At 32.7% G+C, this 20,022-nt stretch overlaps 1 protein-coding gene across 1 annotated transcript in view; it reads right to left on the bottom strand.

The window, feature by feature from the left end:
* Nucleotides 1-10,852: 10,852 nt before the first annotated feature.
* The window catches only part of ODR4 (odr-4 GPCR localization factor homolog), a 35,665-nt gene continuing 26,495 nt past the window's right edge, over nucleotides 10,853-20,022 (bottom strand). Inside the window, exons 10-11 of the mRNA XM_023533189.1 lie at nucleotides 14,100-14,210; nucleotides 10,853-12,890 (exon numbers count right to left, since the gene is read on the bottom strand). Coding sequence (XP_023388957.1) covers nucleotides 12,823-12,890; nucleotides 14,100-14,210 — 179 coding nt within the window. The 3' untranslated portion in view covers nucleotides 10,853-12,822. The remainder of the gene's footprint in view (nucleotides 12,891-14,099; nucleotides 14,211-20,022) is intronic.

Below are 20,022 nucleotides of genomic sequence, written 5' to 3' on the forward strand. Positions count from 1 at the left end.
ATAGCATTTAAAGAACACATTAAATGTTATCTTTACTTGAGGCTCTCAGCTATAAAAAGCATTATCTTTTAGGGTTTGTTTGTTTGTTTGTTTGTTTGCAACAGTATACAAAACAATGCTTCTCAAAATTAGTTTTTATGAACCCAGGTGGTTTCATCCTAGACAATGTTATTTCTCATGCATCTACTCCCCACTCCCAATCCCTTAACACATACTAGCTTGATTTAATCATGTTATCTCAGAAACAATAATTCATTTTAATTTTATTTTATTATTAGTTTCAAGTATACAGTACATTGGTTAGACATTTATATAGTTTATAAGACGATCCCCCTAATTGCTCTTTCTCTCCTCTGGCTCTCCGCCTAGCCATGGCATTGATTCTAACTACATTCCCTATGCCATGCTCCCCATTCCCATGACCATCTATCAACTACTAATTTGCACTTCTTTAACCCTTTACCCCTTTCTCACAGCCCCCCAAACCCTCCCCTCTGGCCATCACCAGATTGTCCTCTATATTTGTGAGTCTGTTTTTGATTAGTTTGTTCTTTTTGTTCCTTAGATTCTGCATATAAGTGAAATCACATGGTATTTGTCTTTCTCTGTCTGACTTACTTCACACTCAGAGTAATAACCTCTAGGTCCATCCATGTCATTGCAAAAGGCAGGATTTCATTTTTTTAATGGCTGAGTAATATTCCATTGTATATATGAACCACGACTTCTTTATCCAATGGTCTGTTGATGGGCATTTAGGTTGCTTCCATACATTGGCTATTGTAAACTGTGCTGCCATGAACACAGTGGTGCATAGATCTTTGGATAAATACCCAGAAGTGCAATTGCTGGGTGAAAATGTGTATCCATTTTTAATTTTTTTGAGAAACCTCCTGACTGTTTTCCATAGTGGCTGTACCAATTTGCAATCCCACCAACAGTGTATGAGAGTTCCCTTTTCTCCACATCCTCTCTGACACTTGTTCTTCGACTTATTGATGATAGCCATTCTAACAGGTGTGAGGTGATATCTCAACGATAATTCATTTTTAAAGGTTGATATTTAGTGATCACTAACACATAATTATCTCCCCCATGGGGTTCTTCTTCTAACAAATTAACGCACTTTTAGCAGGCAATAATAATCACACATGAAACTGAACTACTAGGTAACTTCAATTACAGAGACTCACATAATAAACCGCACAACTCTCACAGAGTTTAGAAGCATAAGACCATGGCTGTATACTACATTTACCTTTTATCGAAAATCAATACAGGTGCCATTTTTCACCTATCATTTTTCTCACTTTGAGCATTTAAAGATGAATGGGACTTTTAATTGTATTTTATTGTTGCTTCTGTTTTGGTGAAGAAATGGGGAGAAATTTTAAACCTCCACCTGACTTTTCCTAAGGTGGAACAGGAGTAAATTGATATCCATTTGAAACTAGTTATTTTACTATTCTTCTCAGTTTCACAGTGAAAATTTAAAGTAGAAATAGTGCCAAATGTAACAATAATAACAAGAAACACAAACGATTTAAACTCATTAGTTAAAAGGCACATAATATTAAATTAGACTTAACACCTCCAATACATGCTGTTTAAAAAAGATACAATTAAAGCATAAAGATACAAAAAAGTTGGAAGTAAAAAGAAGAAAAAACTATAACATGCAAATAATTTTTTAAAGCAAGTGTCACTAAATTAATATCAAACAAATAAGCTTAAAAAGAAAAATCCTTTTTAGATAGAGAAATGGTCATTCCATAATGATAAAATAGTACATTTCATCAGCAAGATCTATCCATTTTAAACTTATATATGCCTAATAAAATGTCATAGAGTATATAGAGTACAAATTGGTAGAATACAGGAAGGAAGTAACTATTCCATCATCAGAGATTTCAGTACAGTTCTTTCAATCCTTAAAAGATCAAGTAACAAAAATTAGTCTTGATGTAGATATTAACTGCATAATTAACAAGTTTGTTCTAAGGCGCATATATAAAACCCTGTAACCAATAAGTGAACTAACCATTTTTCCCTCTCTAGCACACAAAGTATATTTTCAAAAATTAATAAGGAACATACTAGAAAACAACAGATTACATACTAGAAGACAGATTACATTTTAGTACTACAAAGCAATTAAGTAGAAATTAATAATAAATATAAATTTGTCACTAGTGAAAAATATATACATACACTACTAAATAACTCCTGTGCCAAGGAATAAAATTATACTAGAAATTTAAAGTTACTAAAACTGAAAAATAATAAAGGAATATATCAAAATTTCTGGGATAGAGCAAAAAGTCTATATCAAGGAAAATTTTATTCTTAAATATATAAATTACAAAAGAAGAAAGAAAAAATAAATGACCTGAGTGTCTAACTTAAGTTAAAAAAAAATAAGGTTAATCACAAAATAGAAAAATGAGAAAATAAATATGAGTACAAATCAATGAAATATAAATTCTATCATAGACAGAATCTAAAAAGCCGAAATTAAGAGAAAGAGAAATATCTGCCAGATTGATGCAAGGCGGGGAACATAAATAAATAACATTAGGAATTCTTTTAAAACATGTATAAGATAGCTGAGATTAAAAAGATGTAAAACATATGAACAACTTAATGCCAACAAATTTGAAAACAGACAAAATGGAAAAATTTCTAGAAAAATATAACTCAACCAGAATTGACTTAAGAAGCATAAAAAGTTGAATAATCCTGTAACAAGCAAAGAAACTAGGAAAGTCTCTGCAAAATATTAGCAAATTGAATCCAACAGTATATGTAAAAGATAAAACATGACCAAGTTGGATTTATCCCTGGAATATAAAGCTGAGTATATGAAGTTCATAAAGGTTATGATCCTCCTCTAGCCTTGATGTCTTTAGTTGCTGGCATCACTACCTCAGTCCCTTTCCCACCTCCAAGCCATACAGGTGCTGATGCTAAAATTTATTGCAAGAGTAAAAACTATTCATATTCACTAAGGTTGAATGAGCCAAGTCCTTTGGTCATTGGATCCAGAATCCAGCCTTCTCAAAAACAGAGATTAAGTCTGCCATGATTCTTAACCTTGCATTCATCCAAAGTGATAGCTCCCCTACCTCTTCTCATTCACCACTAGCTGCCCACTCCCAGCTTGCCATGTGCCATAATTCTCAATTGTACCTTCACCTCCATCCACTTCCCTTCCCTTTCCTCTCTAAATAAGGCACATTTCCTTTTATTTTCAACTTTTTCTTCAAGCATTCCTCCCACATCTTTGCCACAACTGAAACCTGGTTCTTCAAAACGGTTACCTTCTCTACTGCTTTCAAGTGGTGATTATTCATTCTTTCAAAATCCAGATGTCATTCTTGACACTCTCTTTTACTCCAGACCTTTATTCTCACTTGCTTCTGTAAAAAATCTTATGTACTTTTTTAAAGGCTCATGCTATTTGTATCACTTTTCCTCCGCATCTGTAATTGTCAACTACTGACCTTCTAATCACTTTCCCTCTTTTATTAAAAATTAGATACTCAACTCACACAGCCTTCCTTTACGTTTCAACTTCTATCACTATGTTGGATATTATCATTATTCAGCAGATCACCTTTCCATAATCTGAACTCTCTGTTCCTTGAACTCATCTATTAACTTCCAATAACCTACTTCACCTCAGCCACTCCATTTGCTGTCATCTGTGTTTTTACTTCTCAAATCACTATTCTAAGCATCCTTACATATGATCACAATCATGTCTCCTTATTTACTTGTCAACTACTAACGAAATGTAAGGTCTTTGATTTTTCCTAGATCTCCACTGTATTGATGTCTTTACATTCACAATTCAACAAAGCGCTGCCATTCTGTCTCTGTCTCTGTCTCTGTCTCTGCGTCTGTTTCTCTGTCTCTCTCAACCCCTCCCACCTTCCACCCCATCCCTTTCTCTCTCTTCACTTCCTTTTTTTATTCAGCTTAGATTTTGTGGCTCATCATTTAAATGATATTGTTTAAATAATATTCTTAACAATATCATCAATTTCCTAGTCCTTATTTGTTTCAACTTATTTGTTAGACAAGACCCCAAACATTTCTATTCACTTTTTCTATTATTAAATATGAGAAAACAAAGACTGCTGGGAGGAAAAAAAAATCACACTATTTTATTCATTTAATATTAATAACTCCAAATGGGGCTTTATCGCTGTGGCAATCCCACTCAATCTCCCATTCTTTGCAACATTTTTTTGAAATTTTTATTCTCTTTTCTCACTCTCAGCAGATGACCTTGCCAACTTCATAGAAATCTGAAGGCATCAGAGGAGAGCATCTTCAGACTTTCCACTATCAAACTCTCAAACCCATATCCACCTGCACCAATTTTCTTCTCGCTCTGAGCTTTCATATCAGAATAGAAGTTCCTGCTCTATAGCTGCCTATGCATTAGAGACTATCCCCTCTCACCTTCTTAGGAATCTCATATTCACGTTTTCTTCTGTACAGTCATACTCTTGTTCTACATACGAAGTCAATCACTCCCTTTCATTAGTATCTTTCCCCTTAATATGTATATGCCCCATCAGGTACTAGGGTTAGCAAGTCACTTTCCTGAATCTCAGTTTCTGAATTGTTAAAAAAGGCATGAAAAAAATGAAAATATTTTATAAATTGTAAAGCATTATACTATGAGTTAATTTGTTAAAATTTGTTCCAACCTAAAGATCAAAGGAATTAAGTGACTTCCTAAGGTTTTATTGTTTCTTAATTACGGGATGTAGGGATACAGCTCAACTCTCACAATCACTGGCTGTTATTTCACTTATAATTAAAATCTAGAAAATAGTTTCAAAAGTGCTCATAAAAGCATAGAAATATTTTTTTAAACCTTGCTATTTTTGTTTAGATATAGATATTGCGGTCTAGCATCTTAGCTTATTAACATTCAGAATTTTAATCACGAGGACAGGCATCTGGAGTATTTACAACTAAATTGGATTTGACGAAAATAGAATCTAAGAGGTGATTAAACTACCTTCATTCCTATCATTAAGTTCCCCTTCACAATTCTGTAAAGAAAAGATCTCCTTAACGAACTGAACAAATTCAATGAAAGAGATTTTCCTAAAAGATTAAATCTTTTTAATTAAGAACTTTTGTACAGGGCTCTTTGGGATCAGAATTTCAGAAGTTCCACAGTACAGTATAAAATCTAGCTTCATTTGATATTGCTATGTAAAATATTTACAAAATAGTTTTGCAAAGATGAAAAAAAAATAATCTATTTCTGATTATTGAGACAGATAATACCCAAATGCCTACTCTTCCTAACTAGTGGTCCTTGGATACAATACAAAATATTTAATGTGGACTTCAATTGTAGCCATTACATTTGAACCCATTCAATAAATCTTTGTCCTGCTTCAACACAAGTGTTGTAAAAATTGTAGCCATTACATTTGAACCCATTCAATAAATCTTTGTCCTGCTTCAACACAAGTGTTGTAAAAATCCAATGAGAACAACACAAGTGTTGTAAAAATCTAATGAGATAATGTATGTGAAAACACTTTAGAAATGGCAAAAGTAGAGACAAACATTTGTCATGGTTCTAACTCCATTTTTATCTCTTGGCCTTAACAAATCAAAACTTATTAACATATTAATTTACCTTTTAGTAGGTTGTAGATTGTATGGGAATTCATTCACCTTTAGTGAATATTCATTAAAATACTTGATAGTCTCAGTATAATTATTTATTAAAGTCTGAAATCAAGAACAATTTACTAGGTATTTATTGTATTTTGGCTAATTTATATTTCAACAAATCATTATACGAGTAAAAAAAAAAAAAGACATTTTATATATCCACAGAAATGTCACAACATAAAAAAGGGAGATGGAGATGCTATAGAAAAAGGCAGACTGTGGGAAGAGTAATATATGGATTATGTTTTTTTGAGTAATAATAGTAATGATTTCCCTGGGCAACTTCTTTGTCTCTCCTTTCTCCTGTATTTTTTTTCTTTTTATCATTTATAAAATTTGACAAGTACTAAAGAGCAAACGTGTAGCAAGTCTCCAGTGATGAATGCCATCCATTCTTTCCCTCTCTGTATACATGTGCTACTCCCCCATTGACAGATGGGCTTCTTTTTCCTCTTCCATGGAAACTAGGCTGGCTCTCTTTGCTTTGACCAATAGAATACAGAGGAATGACGAGGATGTCAAGGACATATGATCCCAGGCCTTAAGAGGTTCACAATTTCTACTTCCTTCTTCTTTGAACAGATTCTTTGAACAATTCCAAAAGGCTCTTCCTTTTTACCATGCTATGAGAATCCCTAAGCCCCATGGAAAGGTCAAGTGAAGCAGAGACAGATAAACTACCAACCATGTGAACGAGTTATCTTGCATATCACAGCCCTTGGATAATCGAAGCCCTAGCCAATATTATGTGGAAGAAAATCTTTCAGCTGAGCTAGCTAAGCTCAGTCTATCCACAGGGTCATGAAAATTAATAAATGCCAGTGAGCTTGGGGGTTATTTGTTATGAAGCAAGAGATTACCAAAATAGAAATTGGTACCTAGAAGTAGGGTACTACTAGGCCAAAATTGAAATATGGAACTGAGCAAAAGATGAAGGCTTTAGGGCCTTCAGGAAACTGGTGGTTAAACAACAAGGAAATTGTTATGGAGAGACGATTCTTATTATAACGGGCAACACTTTCACCTGCAGTAATGTGAAAGGTAGAACCAAGAAGCTTATGTAAATTGCTAAAGGAGAAAAGTAACCTAATAAACTTGTGGATCTGGCCAAGATTTTCAGGCAGAATATTGAAAACGCCAATGACTTCTAGCTGGCTATGATCGAATATGAGAAGAGAGAGAGGAACTAAATAAGAAATTGTTCTTTTTTGGAGCAAAATTTATAGGAAATAAAAAGAGCCCAAAACACCTTTTCCATCCAGCAAGAGATTCTCCAGGAGGAAATGACCTCTTGGCAAGTCAAATCCAGGGAATTACTAGTAAAAAGTAGCACCAGGATGTTAGGATCAAGGGTATGGCTGTGATGATCTTTAAAATTTCACATATATTTAAGCCAGTGCCTCAAAGACCTCTGAACTAGGTATAAAGACTTCTAAGAATCTTATGAGCACATATTGTAGTCTACCTAGCTAGACAACGAGTATCTAAGATTCTTAAGGGCATTGTCCTTGAGCACCCTCTCAGGTCAAAGTAGAGAGAAGTCTGTGTTGAATGGATTTGTAGGTGTGTCTTTTGTCTAACAGAGTGGATTATAATTTGAGTTATAAGAAATATACAATATTTTTAAAGGAATTCCATAAATTTAGTCTAAAAGGGGGAGACAGTTCAAAATAAAAAGAGGCTTCTGGGCCTTCAATCTTCAAAAATTAGGAAGTAGGTCGAGAAACCTACTCAGCTTCAAACATAGGCCATTTCTCTTAATAAGGGATGACTCAGAAAGAGTCAAAATTTTGTAGGGAAGAACCAAAAGCTGAGAACCACTCTCAGGGAGGAAAAAGTCGGCCTTAATCAGCATACATTCACTGCTTCTAGAATCATAGAGACATGTGCCCTACTGGAGTTCAGAGTTGCCATGGACGATTCACTGCTTTGTACCTCTCATTTTCCCTCTTTTTTGAGCAAGAGTGTTTATTGCCTGTCTTGCCACTGAATAGATTAGTACAGACATTGTTTCTTTAGTTCATGTATCTTCAGATCGAGAGGAACTGCAGTAAAGGTGGCTCATAGGTACCTGATACTGATTTACATGACAAGTTGATGGACCTTGAGCCTTGATTTGATGATATATTAAATTACTAAGATAAGATTTTAAGGTTTTGGGAGGTAGTGAATGCATTTCCCACATGTCAGGAACATACATTATTATGGCCAGAGGGTACATTAACTTAATCTTGCACTTTTCTTATACCTGCACATCCACGGAAAGGTAAAGGTTCTTTTTCCCCTTCCTCTTTAATCCAGGCTGGTCCTGCAGATTACTTTGACCAACACAACGTAATGGAAATGATGTTTTGAGATTTCCACACCAGAACCTCAAGAAGATTCAGTTTCTACATTTCTCTACTTTAGATGTTACTTCTTGGATCCCCACCATCATAACAGGAAGAAATCCAAGCCATCTGGAGAGGCCACATAGAGGATAACTGAGGAGTCAGCCGAGTTCCCAGCTGGCAGCCAGCATCAATTGCCGTTCATGTGAATAGGCTGTCTTGGATGTTTCAAGCTCAATCAAGCTTCTAGAAAATTGTAGCTTTAGTAAACACCATGGGGAGTTGAACCATTTAACTGACCCTTATCAACTTAGAATTGTGAACAAAATGAAATGGTTGTTTCAAGCCAATTAAGTTTGGGGGTGGTTTGTTGGTAGTAGACAACAAACATAATAAATATATTAATGCCGTTAAGTAAATAAAATTAACATCAAGGAACCCCTTTCAACTCAAGAAAACATCACCAATATCATTTCATCTATTCATTTGCCCCTTCTTGCCTTCCTGTCCTGCCATCACTCCCACCCTGAAATAGTAACCACAATCTTGAATTTTTGCTACATCACTTTCGCATAAAAAATGTTTTATCACAAATATATGTATTTCTATATACATCACTTAACAGTTTAGATTTGCTTGTTTTAAAGCTTTATAAAAACTATCATACTGCATGTGGGTTCCTGACAATTATCACTTTCTCAGGTAATTTTACCTGCTAAATACAGTTACAAACCTACAATTTATTTTTTATTCTCTGGTCAATGGACATTTGAGTGGCTACAAACATTGCTGCCATGAACATTCCCACGTGTACTCCTGTGCACATATGCAAGTATTTCTCTAGGGTATATGCACAGAATGGCTAGGTATTAAAAAGTATATGAATGCTTAACCTTACCAGATAATGCCAAATTGCTTTCCAGAGTGTCAGTTTACAAAGATGCCTTCTCGATGCACATCATTATTGGTATTGTCATATTTCTCAATTTTTTATTAGATATAAAATGGTTTTAATTGGGGTCTTAGTCAATCACTCACAAGATTAAACATCTTTTCATGTGTTCAGTCACATCTTAAAATATCTGGTTTGTCTTTTGCACATTTTTCTATAGGACGATGAATAGAAAACAGGCATCCTTGTTCCTGATTTTTAATGTACACAGCTTAATCATTATACATTCATTACCTCTTTTTATATATGTTAAATTCAGTTTAATAGTACTTTTGACTTTCACATCTATGTTAATAAGTGCCATTAATTTGTAATTTTTTCTCCTAATGAATGTGCGATTCTAGTACAATAAAAGTTATACTGGCCTCAGAAAATGAGAGACGAAGAGTATTCCCTCTTATCTACTATTTGGAAGACTCTCCAGAAAATGTTGAAATAATACAGTTCCTGAAAGAGGAGAAAAACATCTATAAATGTCAGCTAAACATTTTCTTGGTCAAAAAATTTTTAACTACCATTTACTATTCAAACTATTGGATAAATCTATCTAGCTTTTTATTCCTTCTTGTTCCAACTTAAAGAAATTGCATTTTTCTAGACCATGGTCTATTTAGTCTAAGTTTTCAAATATATTAAGATATTCCTCGTAGTCTCTTAACATTTTCATCTCTGCTGTATCTATGGGTTAGAACTCCTTTTTCAATCTTTGTTACTTTTCTTCTTGTTCAATTATGCCAATTTTGTCATGAAAACAACTTTGGCATTGTGATTCGGTAGCTTTGTTTTCTACTTCATTCATTTCTTCCTTTGCCTTTATCTTCTTGCTTCTACATTGTTCAGTCTGTTGTTCTTTTCCTAACTTAAGTTAGACACTTAGCTTTTTTCCTGAATTTAAGCATTTAAAACCATGTCCCTCAAGGTGAAGTTCTTGCTGCATTATCCAACTTTCCAAAGGTCATACTTATAATAGAGTTCTAAATATGCTTTCTTCTTTCATCTATGAAGTCTTATTAAACTTGTAAATATATTTTAAAAATTAACCTTTATTACTGACCTCTTGTTTCTGATTATCCACTTAATACTAATTTTTCTGAAATTTATTGTGACTTCATGCCTAGTATATGGTCAATTTTTGCATATATACAATGATTAACAAGAATGTTCTCTAATAGTGGATTTTTCTAAATATGTCCATCAAATCAATAGTTAATTATTCAAATGTTTTCACTCATTTTTTTGGTCTGCTTGATTTATCAATAATTGAGAGCTGTTGAAATCTGTTATTCAATTTGTTGGTTTAGCCTAGCCCTATAGTTCACACATTTTAGGTTATTTTATAAAGTATATGCAAATTTTAAAGTGTTATATTAGTGAATTGATCTTTTTGCCATTATTTAGTAGCCTTCTCCATTTTTAATATATCACAAAGTCTAATTTTGATTACTATCACTAAAGCTATACGAGTTTCCTTTTGCTATTGGCCTATAGCTGGATTTAAAAATCTAATCTGTTGGTTAACTTGTTTTAGTCTATTCATATTTATGATTGGAATTCATACTATTATCTAATTTTGTCCCTCCTCCCACCTATAATTTCTTTCCTTTTTTGTACTGTTATTGACCTCCTATTCCATATTTTAAACTTCTTTTCCTTTGGAATAATTCATCCCATACCTATTTTTTAGCAGTTACACCTGAAATTTTACTATACATATTTAACATAATTTTAAAGTTAAACAATATAGTAATCCATTTTTGGAATAATAAAAGCATGTCAGAACACTTTAACCACCCTCCTCCCATCTAATAAGTAAGCAATTGTCCAGTTTTTCATTATATCCTGTTTTAAAAGTCCACAATAATGTTGCAAAAATGTTTATTTAGTTTTACTTGTTTACAATTTTTCTTATAAACACTTCTTTCATTATGACTGTTTTATATAAACACTTTTGATTTACATGTTTATCATTTATTTGCTCTAGTTCTTCAATTTCAGATCATCCTTTGGAATTTTCTTCTTGAAGATTATTCTTTTGCAGTTTCTTAAATAAAGTCCCATTGACGGTAAAATCTGTTTTTCATTTGAACACATATTTATTTCAGTTTTGCTTGGTAGGAATTCCAAGTTGATACTTTTTCTCAGAATTCCAAAGGCATTACTTTACCAACTTTTGGGTACCATGTTGCCATTAAGAAACCAATTAAGTATCTGATTGTCTTGCCTTCATTGATATTTTCTGCTCTTTGCTTTTAAAATCTTGTGTTTGGTATTTTGTAGTTACAGTACATTGGTTTAGGCATGAATTTCATCTATATATGCATGGGATATATTATGCTTCCTGAACTTACGAATTCATGTTTTTCCAACAAATGTGGGAAATTCTGTTAACTCTTCATATATTGCCACTCCTCCATCCTCTCTAGTCCCTCCTAGTACTTCTAGTCTTTATAATTCTTTCCTCGGTACCTCTTAACTTCTCTTTAACATTTATATTTTCCAGCAACTCATTTCTCCTTGCTGTGTACTGACTGGGTCATTTCTTTCGATCTATCTTCCAGTTTACTCACTGTCTCTTCAGCTGAGTCCTAATACAATATTCTACACATCTGAGGTTTTGTGTGTGTGTGTGTGTGTGTTTTTAATTTCAAGTAACAAATGTCTTACTTCTAGCAGTTCCATTTGTTTCTTTTTTAGATTTGCCTGTGGTCCCATCCTTCATGTATGTTGGTGATGAGACCTTGGAGAATTTAATCCAAAGTCAGTTCTTTCTCATGCTAGCTGGTCTCAACTTTTGCCTGGTGATTTCTAGTCATGAGGTAATACTGCATCATCTTACTCTATAAGAATCTTAGGCCTCTGTCTTGCTTCTGCCAGGAGCTACAGGGTACTATAAACTGAGGGCCACTTCAGCTGTTCTGGCCAGGGTAGCATCTCAGACTAAGATTTTTCTCCTTCCTTTTGGTCTGAGGCAAACTGCACACAGCAGTACTACAACTGGTATCTCCCATCCAGGCAACCACAGTCAACCTGTGCGCTTAATGCAGTTTTCACAACTTCCAACTCAAGATGTGCTCACTTTTGTGGGGAAGGAAAAAGAGGAAAGGTTCGTGGAGATTTCTCCCACTTTCTTTGAGCCTATTAATGCACTGAAAGGTAGGTTTTATTCAGGATCTTAGGGGTTTTGCAGTACCTTGTCTAATGTACTGCTGGAAGCAAAAGTCTTATGTATATATTATAGCAGTTATGATAGACTAACTGGACAAAGCACATGATTTATGGCAATCCTTACTGATGCAAAGCTTTCTGGAAAGGTTTCTTACCCCTTGATCAGAACTCGATCGGCATTCTGGACCTGAGTGTCCATTAGAAAGGTCGTACAGTATGAGCTTCCCCAGTGGGTATTTGCCCCACTTCGTAGAAACTTCTCCTATTGTTTTATCACTAAGATATTCAATCAACTCTGACCGTTCAAATTTTCAATGTCTTGATGAATATGTGATCCAGATTAAGAGGACTAAAATCTGTGAAAATAAACCATCACTTTGAACATTTTTGAAAAATAGATAATAATGATTTGTTACATGCCGGCTTCCATCTAGATGCATAACTTTATTTTTGGAAGCCTGAGCCACCTATAATATCAGCAAGGCTAAACAAGGCAGCTGGTGATTTCATTTTAGTCAGAAACACACCTACGAATAGGCATAATGGCAGCAAATCTGGCTGCTATTGTCTTAAATGCGGATGGATTGTTTGCATCTTTATATTCATAATTGATGGTCAGTCAGTGTTCTCTGATGATGATCAGGATGCTCTCTGGGCCTCACCCTAATCACTGAAGTAATGAAAGGAGAGACCAGCAGCAAGAACTGCAACTGCAAATGCTGCAATCACACCTAAAAGTGAAACAAACACAGAACAAATGGAAATGGAATGAGCAAACGAAAGGCTTAACCGATCCTACGCTCTGAAATGTAGGTAGCTGATGGGCCTAAACAACAAGACACATGCACGAACACATATACTTTGCACACATATACATGGTCCTAAAAAAGCCAGCAAAGTCTTCAAGGAATATATAGCAATAATTCAAAAAATAGATTGCAAATGTTAGACTGATAATCAGGAACTTCACTACTGTAGCAAAATCTTAAATTAAAAAAAAAAAACGGGTCTCTCTTGCACATGTATGCACTTATACATATCTAAGAGAAAAACCAACATATACTTTAAAAGGCTTCTATAAATATTTATATTGACATTCCAGATGTCTTATGCTACTTAGTTTAAACCAAAAGACAGCTCCAATGTACAGTGTGGTTTTCGAACATTAAAATCCAAAGGCATTTGTATAACTATTAAAAACTAAAGAAACTCAGATTCTACCATTATAAAATCCAAGAATTAGTAAGTCTTGGTTGGTAACTAATTTTTCTCCTCATGATTATTGTTCAATTAAAACAAGAAACTGACCAGAGTAGAATACACACACACACACACACACATTCTCTCTCTCTCTCTCTCTCTCTTAGGTACAAAGAATTTAGGTAACTAACTTATCTAATGAGTAAGTGACAAGAAAAACAACTAAAACTTCTGGCTCTCAGTCGAAAATCTTAATGCTTATCAAGCATTTCTCAAATTGGCATTCCACTAAACAGTGGTATACATGTTCTTTTATTGCTAAGTCTAAAAACTATGAAGTGACTGGCACAGTATCTTGGAGCTTTTAAAATACTAAAGTGCATTATAAATTTCTAGATTTGAATTTGACCTTTTTCACAGGACACATATCAAAATCTGCAATAGCAATCCCAAGAACACCAGTTTGGAAAACACTGGCCCTACTATACTAATCGACTTACAAAACTTCATATCATTTCTTCTGAAAATAACAAATAAATTAATAGATATGTGATTTTTGAGAGCATTTGGATAATACATTACTTGTAAATCTTTCTATCTTCAAGGCCTGGCACTTTCCATAATACTCAATACACACTAAGCTAGAAGTTTTAAGTAAAATAAAATAAAATAATTTTAAAGTAATGAGAAAACTCAAATCTAAAATACATATTTTCAATGTTATAAAAGAAATAAAATACCTATGTTTTGCTGAATTTTCAATACTATTGTAGTTTTAATTGGTTGTTTTGGTTGTTCATCATCTGTGTTGTCCAGTGTAGCTTCAGTATTCATAGGAGAACTCACATAAACTGCAAAAGGATAATAATAATAAGTCCTAAATAAAATGAGAATAATTACCATTTTAAAATAAGTTTTAAAGAACATTATAAAGAATACAGAAAATGAGCTCCATTTTCAACTTGACTTTTCAAAAACATATTGAATTTCTCATTATCAAATGTAGGTGAATGAAATTTTATACAATATATGTGAAACTGACATAATTTTTAAAATACTTTGTGGTTTTTATAATCAACCGATACCAGAGAGCCACAAAGCTAGTTCTGAACGACTCTCACAAGTTATAATTTTTTTACTGTACGGTAGTAGAGATAAACTGGTCCCAAATATCAAACTAGATAGGAGCAGGGTAACTTTTACTCTTAATTGGGATTAACTTATATCATTTTTACTGGTCGTTTAGGCAATTAATAATTTGAAATAATTAGATATTAATAAAATCAGGGATCAGAAAATTGTAGCCTATGGGCCAAACTTGCAGCAAATGGGCCAGACCTTATATGCCCCACAAAGCCTAAAATATTAACTATTTGGCCCTATACAGAAAAAGTTTGCTAGCTCTTGATCTAACCTGAAATTTGAAACATACAAGCAAAATATGATCACAAATTTGATCTTAAAACAACTCAATGTTAAGTAAGGCAAGCACATCATCTCATTTTACAGATGGAAAATAAAACCTGAGAAGTGAAGTGCATATTTGAGGGTCATGGGCAACAGATTAATAATTCAAATATAAGTTCTCTTTCTTACATTATGCTGACAATAATTTACATAGGTTAGCCTAGCTGAATTTACTTGATACCGATTAAAAATGAACTGAAACAGCCTTAGAGATCACACAGCTTTAGAGATCCCTCGTGCTAAAGAGTCTGACAGAAAATTCTAGTATGTGAAAAAGATGCAAGTGGAATTACTCTGGCTGACCAGATGGAGGGCTCCTGAAGCCAGATGCCTTCTCCTTCCCAGAGGTGGCAGTGAAATGCTATTCTATAGAACTCTAGGGAACTACGTTTGAAAGCAACTACTTCATGATGTTCCCTTTATTTACAAAAAAAGAAAAGAGAACCCCAGAGTGAGAGACCGTAAGTACTACTGTTTAAATTCAAAGTAAAATAGCCTGTTGCTTGGTATTTAAAATATCCTCATAGACATGTGTGTATCACAAAATACTAGCAGAGACTCACGAGGATGACACATAAACTTATTGAAATAGATATATCTATGATACTAAAATAGATGAAAGAAAAGGAAAACAACTGCCTACTTCACGTCAATTTCCACTAAGAAAAAACTCTGCTGTCATTTTCAGAAATAATTCCAATTAATTACCTCATGAGAATCAGGGAATCACCATTCTTTTTTAACCTCTTCAAGCAAATGACTAAAGTACTTTGAAAACAAACATATACAAAACACTCTTCTCTTTTTTTCTACCCCCATATCAAATTAGTCACAAATTCTTATTATAAACCAGCTCTAGAACTATTCTATCTCCTATATTTCCCTAGCTTCTAGTTTTCTTTATGGTTATAACACCTTAGTTTTAGCCTATCGGCATCATTAGCCTGCATTAGCTTACTAGCTTCAAATTTCTCCTAACTTCATCTCTAGGTCTAAAAGTTGAATGGACAGTATACAACTTTATTCACATTCACATACGCGCATGCACACACACACTTTGGTTTTTACTATTAGCAAATATCACTGCTAAGAAGCTTTTTCTTTGGGTTACTAAAATTCTTATATCAGATAACAAATAAACAAAAATAATGGATGAAGCTATAAACTATATCTATTTGCTACAGGAATTTTTTTTTTACTTGAGTACTTGTATATAAAGAACACAAAAATGGTTTTATTTATGATGATATGTTACTTATACATTTAATATTGGTTATATGTAAAGATCATACTCTAGTAGGTCAAGTCCTCTGCATAAATAATTTACTTTTATAAAAAAAAAAGACATCCCATTTCATTACCCTATTTCTTTAAATCTGTCACATAAAATCCTGTGATTTGACACAAATTCAAAATAATTTTACTGAGGCAGGGCATTTTTCAAGAAGGAATAAGGCCTTGTCATAACAATTTATTTGTGTTTGTTTTTGGTGGGGCTTGTAGGCTTTTAATTCAAATCTCAGACAGTTTGTTATTTTACCAATACTTTAATGTTATCTGAAATTCAAATGCAAGTAACATGATTCAATAGGAAATTAGATCTTAACTATTCCTTAAAATCAAGTAATTTTAACTTCAAACAAATCCCAAATTAATCATGTAAGAAAGCAATCTTCTTGAGCAACTAGCATCAAAAGATAAAACAAGGGCCATGATGGATGCATGCTAAGTGGCAGATATGTTCATTTTCATTCCAAGCTGTTGACAGGTAGGCAGGGCTATTTAGAAGCTTAAAATGAAATGTTGGGATGTGAACTCTTTGATTAGTTTTCTTTTTCCCCATCCCTGATTCCTAAATTAATGTTTCACTATAGTGACTTAACTATAAAAATCCATCTCCAGTATTATTTTTTAAAATAAATTATCAATGTTTAACCAAATAACAAAAATTAATTTCAGCTATCAAGAAAGAATTCATAAAGATGAATTTCATCAGATTTTAAAAGTGTGTCTCCAAATTTTCAGCCAATACTATGGATAAAGTACATCAAAATTATTAAGTTAATATCTACTAGGAGATGACTAATAGATCTAAGAAATTTTAAAGCCATAGTTATCCCTCATCTTAAGTCAGTCATTTTGACAAAAAAATTGTTCTCCATCCCTTATTAAGTCATTTTAAAGTATGTTATTTTAAGATACGTACTTGGCAAAATATGCATTTTAAACAAAGCAACTACTTGGCAACTGTATTATAGAAGAGAAATAATTAAATAACAGTCAAGTAAATAACATCAAATACTTAAAAAATAAAGCTACATACTTTTAACAAGTTTAATGCTCCTAAAAGTACAGTAACTGATTTTAATTTTTATATTTAAACATTTCAACTCCACTTTTTATGGTTTATTTTATATGAAAATCCTAATTTCAAATATATATGAAAATCTATGAACACTATAAAATATTACTTTCATATTTTAATATTAATGTTTCTCATCATAATTCAGGAGTTATAACTTTAGTCTTAATGCTAGTTAATAACACGCTGCATTTATGTATCCCAGTTTACAAAGTATTTTCCCTAAGAATTTTTTACTAAATTTTCATATCAACCCAAAGAGAATCTGGAGTTAACAGAGGACTTATTTAAGATTTAAGGTTACACAGCTGTAAGTGGCAGACCTGGACTCAGCTAAAATACTATCTTGGTAAAATTACGCATCTAATATATTTTTTTGAATTTTTATAAAAGTTTGAGTCAAACTGATGACATATGCCAGGGAGTAGGATATCAAATGCTCAAATATTTTTGAGTAAATTAACAAATGAATGGATGAATGAGTAAATGAGCGAATGAGTAAGTGAATGTAATTCTAAACCAATAGGGTATTTACATAAAAGCACTTAATTTTTCTACTAAAATATTTATGTTTTTACTCTATCCCATATTTTGGCAGTGGGTTATTAAAAATACACTAATTACTCAAGCATTCCTTCTAATTCAACAAATATTTAATGAAACAAAACTAATATAATTCTAGACAAGTCATATTCCTGGCCCCAATACATCTGATGCCAGTGTTCAATTCCTAAAAAGCATAGAATTACTTCTGTATTCATCCTTCAAAATGAACTCAAATATCACTTGCTCTGAGAAGCTTTCTCTGAATCCCTCTCAGGGACAGTGCCTGTGCTAAATGTTCTGATAATCCTCTATTCATTCCTCTAATACAGAACTGATCACCTTGTTTTAGAATAACTCATATCTCTGTGTTTCCCTTTATACTGTGAGCTTCTTGAGAGTCAGAACTATATATCTGACCTCTAGAAGTCTAATACCTAATAAGACATAATAGGCAATCAAAAAATAGTGATCACTCAGTTGAGATTTATTTAAGTTTCAAAACACAGGACAGAGTCCTAAAAGAATCACACCTACCACACTGAAATAGTGACTTCGACACATTATGTAATACTAGAAAAATATAAAATACCATCTAGAAACTATGAGTTTGATACAGCATAAATATACATACCTAAACTTTCCAAATTGATGTTTTGTTTCCTTTGTCCTTATAATATTAAACTCTTCCTACTCAGTTAATCTGAGGTAGATTAATTGAGTAACCTCAGATTTACCTCAGATAGGAAATAACTTTAAAATACAGTGCAAAACATACAACTAAGTGCCAATATTAAAAGCTTACAAAAATCAAAAAACCCACAAAAAAGACAAATATTTAAAAATCTAAGATTTTTAAAATGATTTTTAAAATACTTCATAGTTACTAGTTTATACTAATATTTAACATGGTTCAAACAATGCTAAGGCTAAAGTTTACTGAAGACAAGCTGAGAAACAAAATTAAAATTATTTACTATACATATAAATGATAAAAATAATTCATCAGGGAATAGCATTTAAATCTAATAATAATAGATAAGAAGTATATTACCTTAAAGCTAAAAATAAGCCTTTTAATTATTTGTAAGAATATTTCAAAGAATTCAAAGAAACATTCAAAATAATGGGACTTTTAATATACTTTGAATTATACCCTATATTCATATTACAGAGCATCAGTTTCTATAACAAGCATGTGCTTTCAGTTAAAATGAAACATAAAAGTAGTAATAAAAAATTTAAAAATGGAAAGAATTTACCTAAATTAGAATATACTAATGTCAAAACTTTGTTACTATAGATTATAGTTATTGTTAACCTAGTCAAAATTTTTTTTCTGATTGAATTTGTAACCACATCACTGGAGACCTAAAAATTCTGATCATTAACCTTGATTAAATTCTTAGTTACTCACAGGACCTAAGTTACACGCTCTGCATAATAACTATCTTTCAAATCAGACTATAGGTTTCTTAAGGAAAAACTTCTGGTCATTGATTTGGATCTATAATATTGTCTTGAACAGAGCAACTGCTTAACAAATATTTGATCGATATACATACTAAATGCTATATACTAGAATTAATATTTCCGGGGCAACAATTAGTGCTATGTATTATCATGTTTTAAATGTTCTACATCCCTTAAAATGTTCTGAACTATTGAGCCACAGAGCTAGGATTATTATACCTTTTTAAAATCTTCGTCATGCTCAGTGTAGTGCACTACACAAACCTTAAAAACTTTATGTCTGGGTAGGCATAAATTTATAATTTTAAGCATAAAATAAGTATGAAAAAAAAAGCTATAGTTCCAAAAAATGACCTACTTAGTAAATGTCAGTGGGTAATAAATATTTATGAATACCTATTATGTTTTAGGCATGGAGCTCAGAGAAATAAACATTCTCGGTACTTACTTTCAAAAATCTTACAGTCTAATGTAGAAGATTAACTTTAAATATGCAGCTGATGAGTTAAATAATTACAAGCATGCAAAGGAATGCAAAAGAGGAGCACAAAACTACAATTAAGGGTAATGAAGAAATTCACCCAGTCTGGGCACATAAAAGTTAGTATGTACACGAGTTTTAAAAAAGGTCCTATTTAGTAACTTGAAAACAGGATCGGTTTCTAATTGATCTTTGGACCCAAACCCTAGGAGTGACAAAATTAGTAATCTGTTCATCTAACAAATATTACTGAGCACCTATAATGTATTATGACTAGGTTCTTCGTAAATTGCTGGAAACACAGCAGTGAGCAAGAGAGGTACATAGAAGGTTCTAT

The sequence above is a fragment of the Pteropus vampyrus genome, unplaced genomic scaffold, assembly GCF_000151845.1.
Source record: "Pteropus vampyrus isolate Shadow unplaced genomic scaffold, Pvam_2.0 Scaffold98, whole genome shotgun sequence".
Lineage (NCBI taxonomy): Eukaryota > Metazoa > Chordata > Mammalia > Chiroptera > Pteropodidae > Pteropus > Pteropus vampyrus.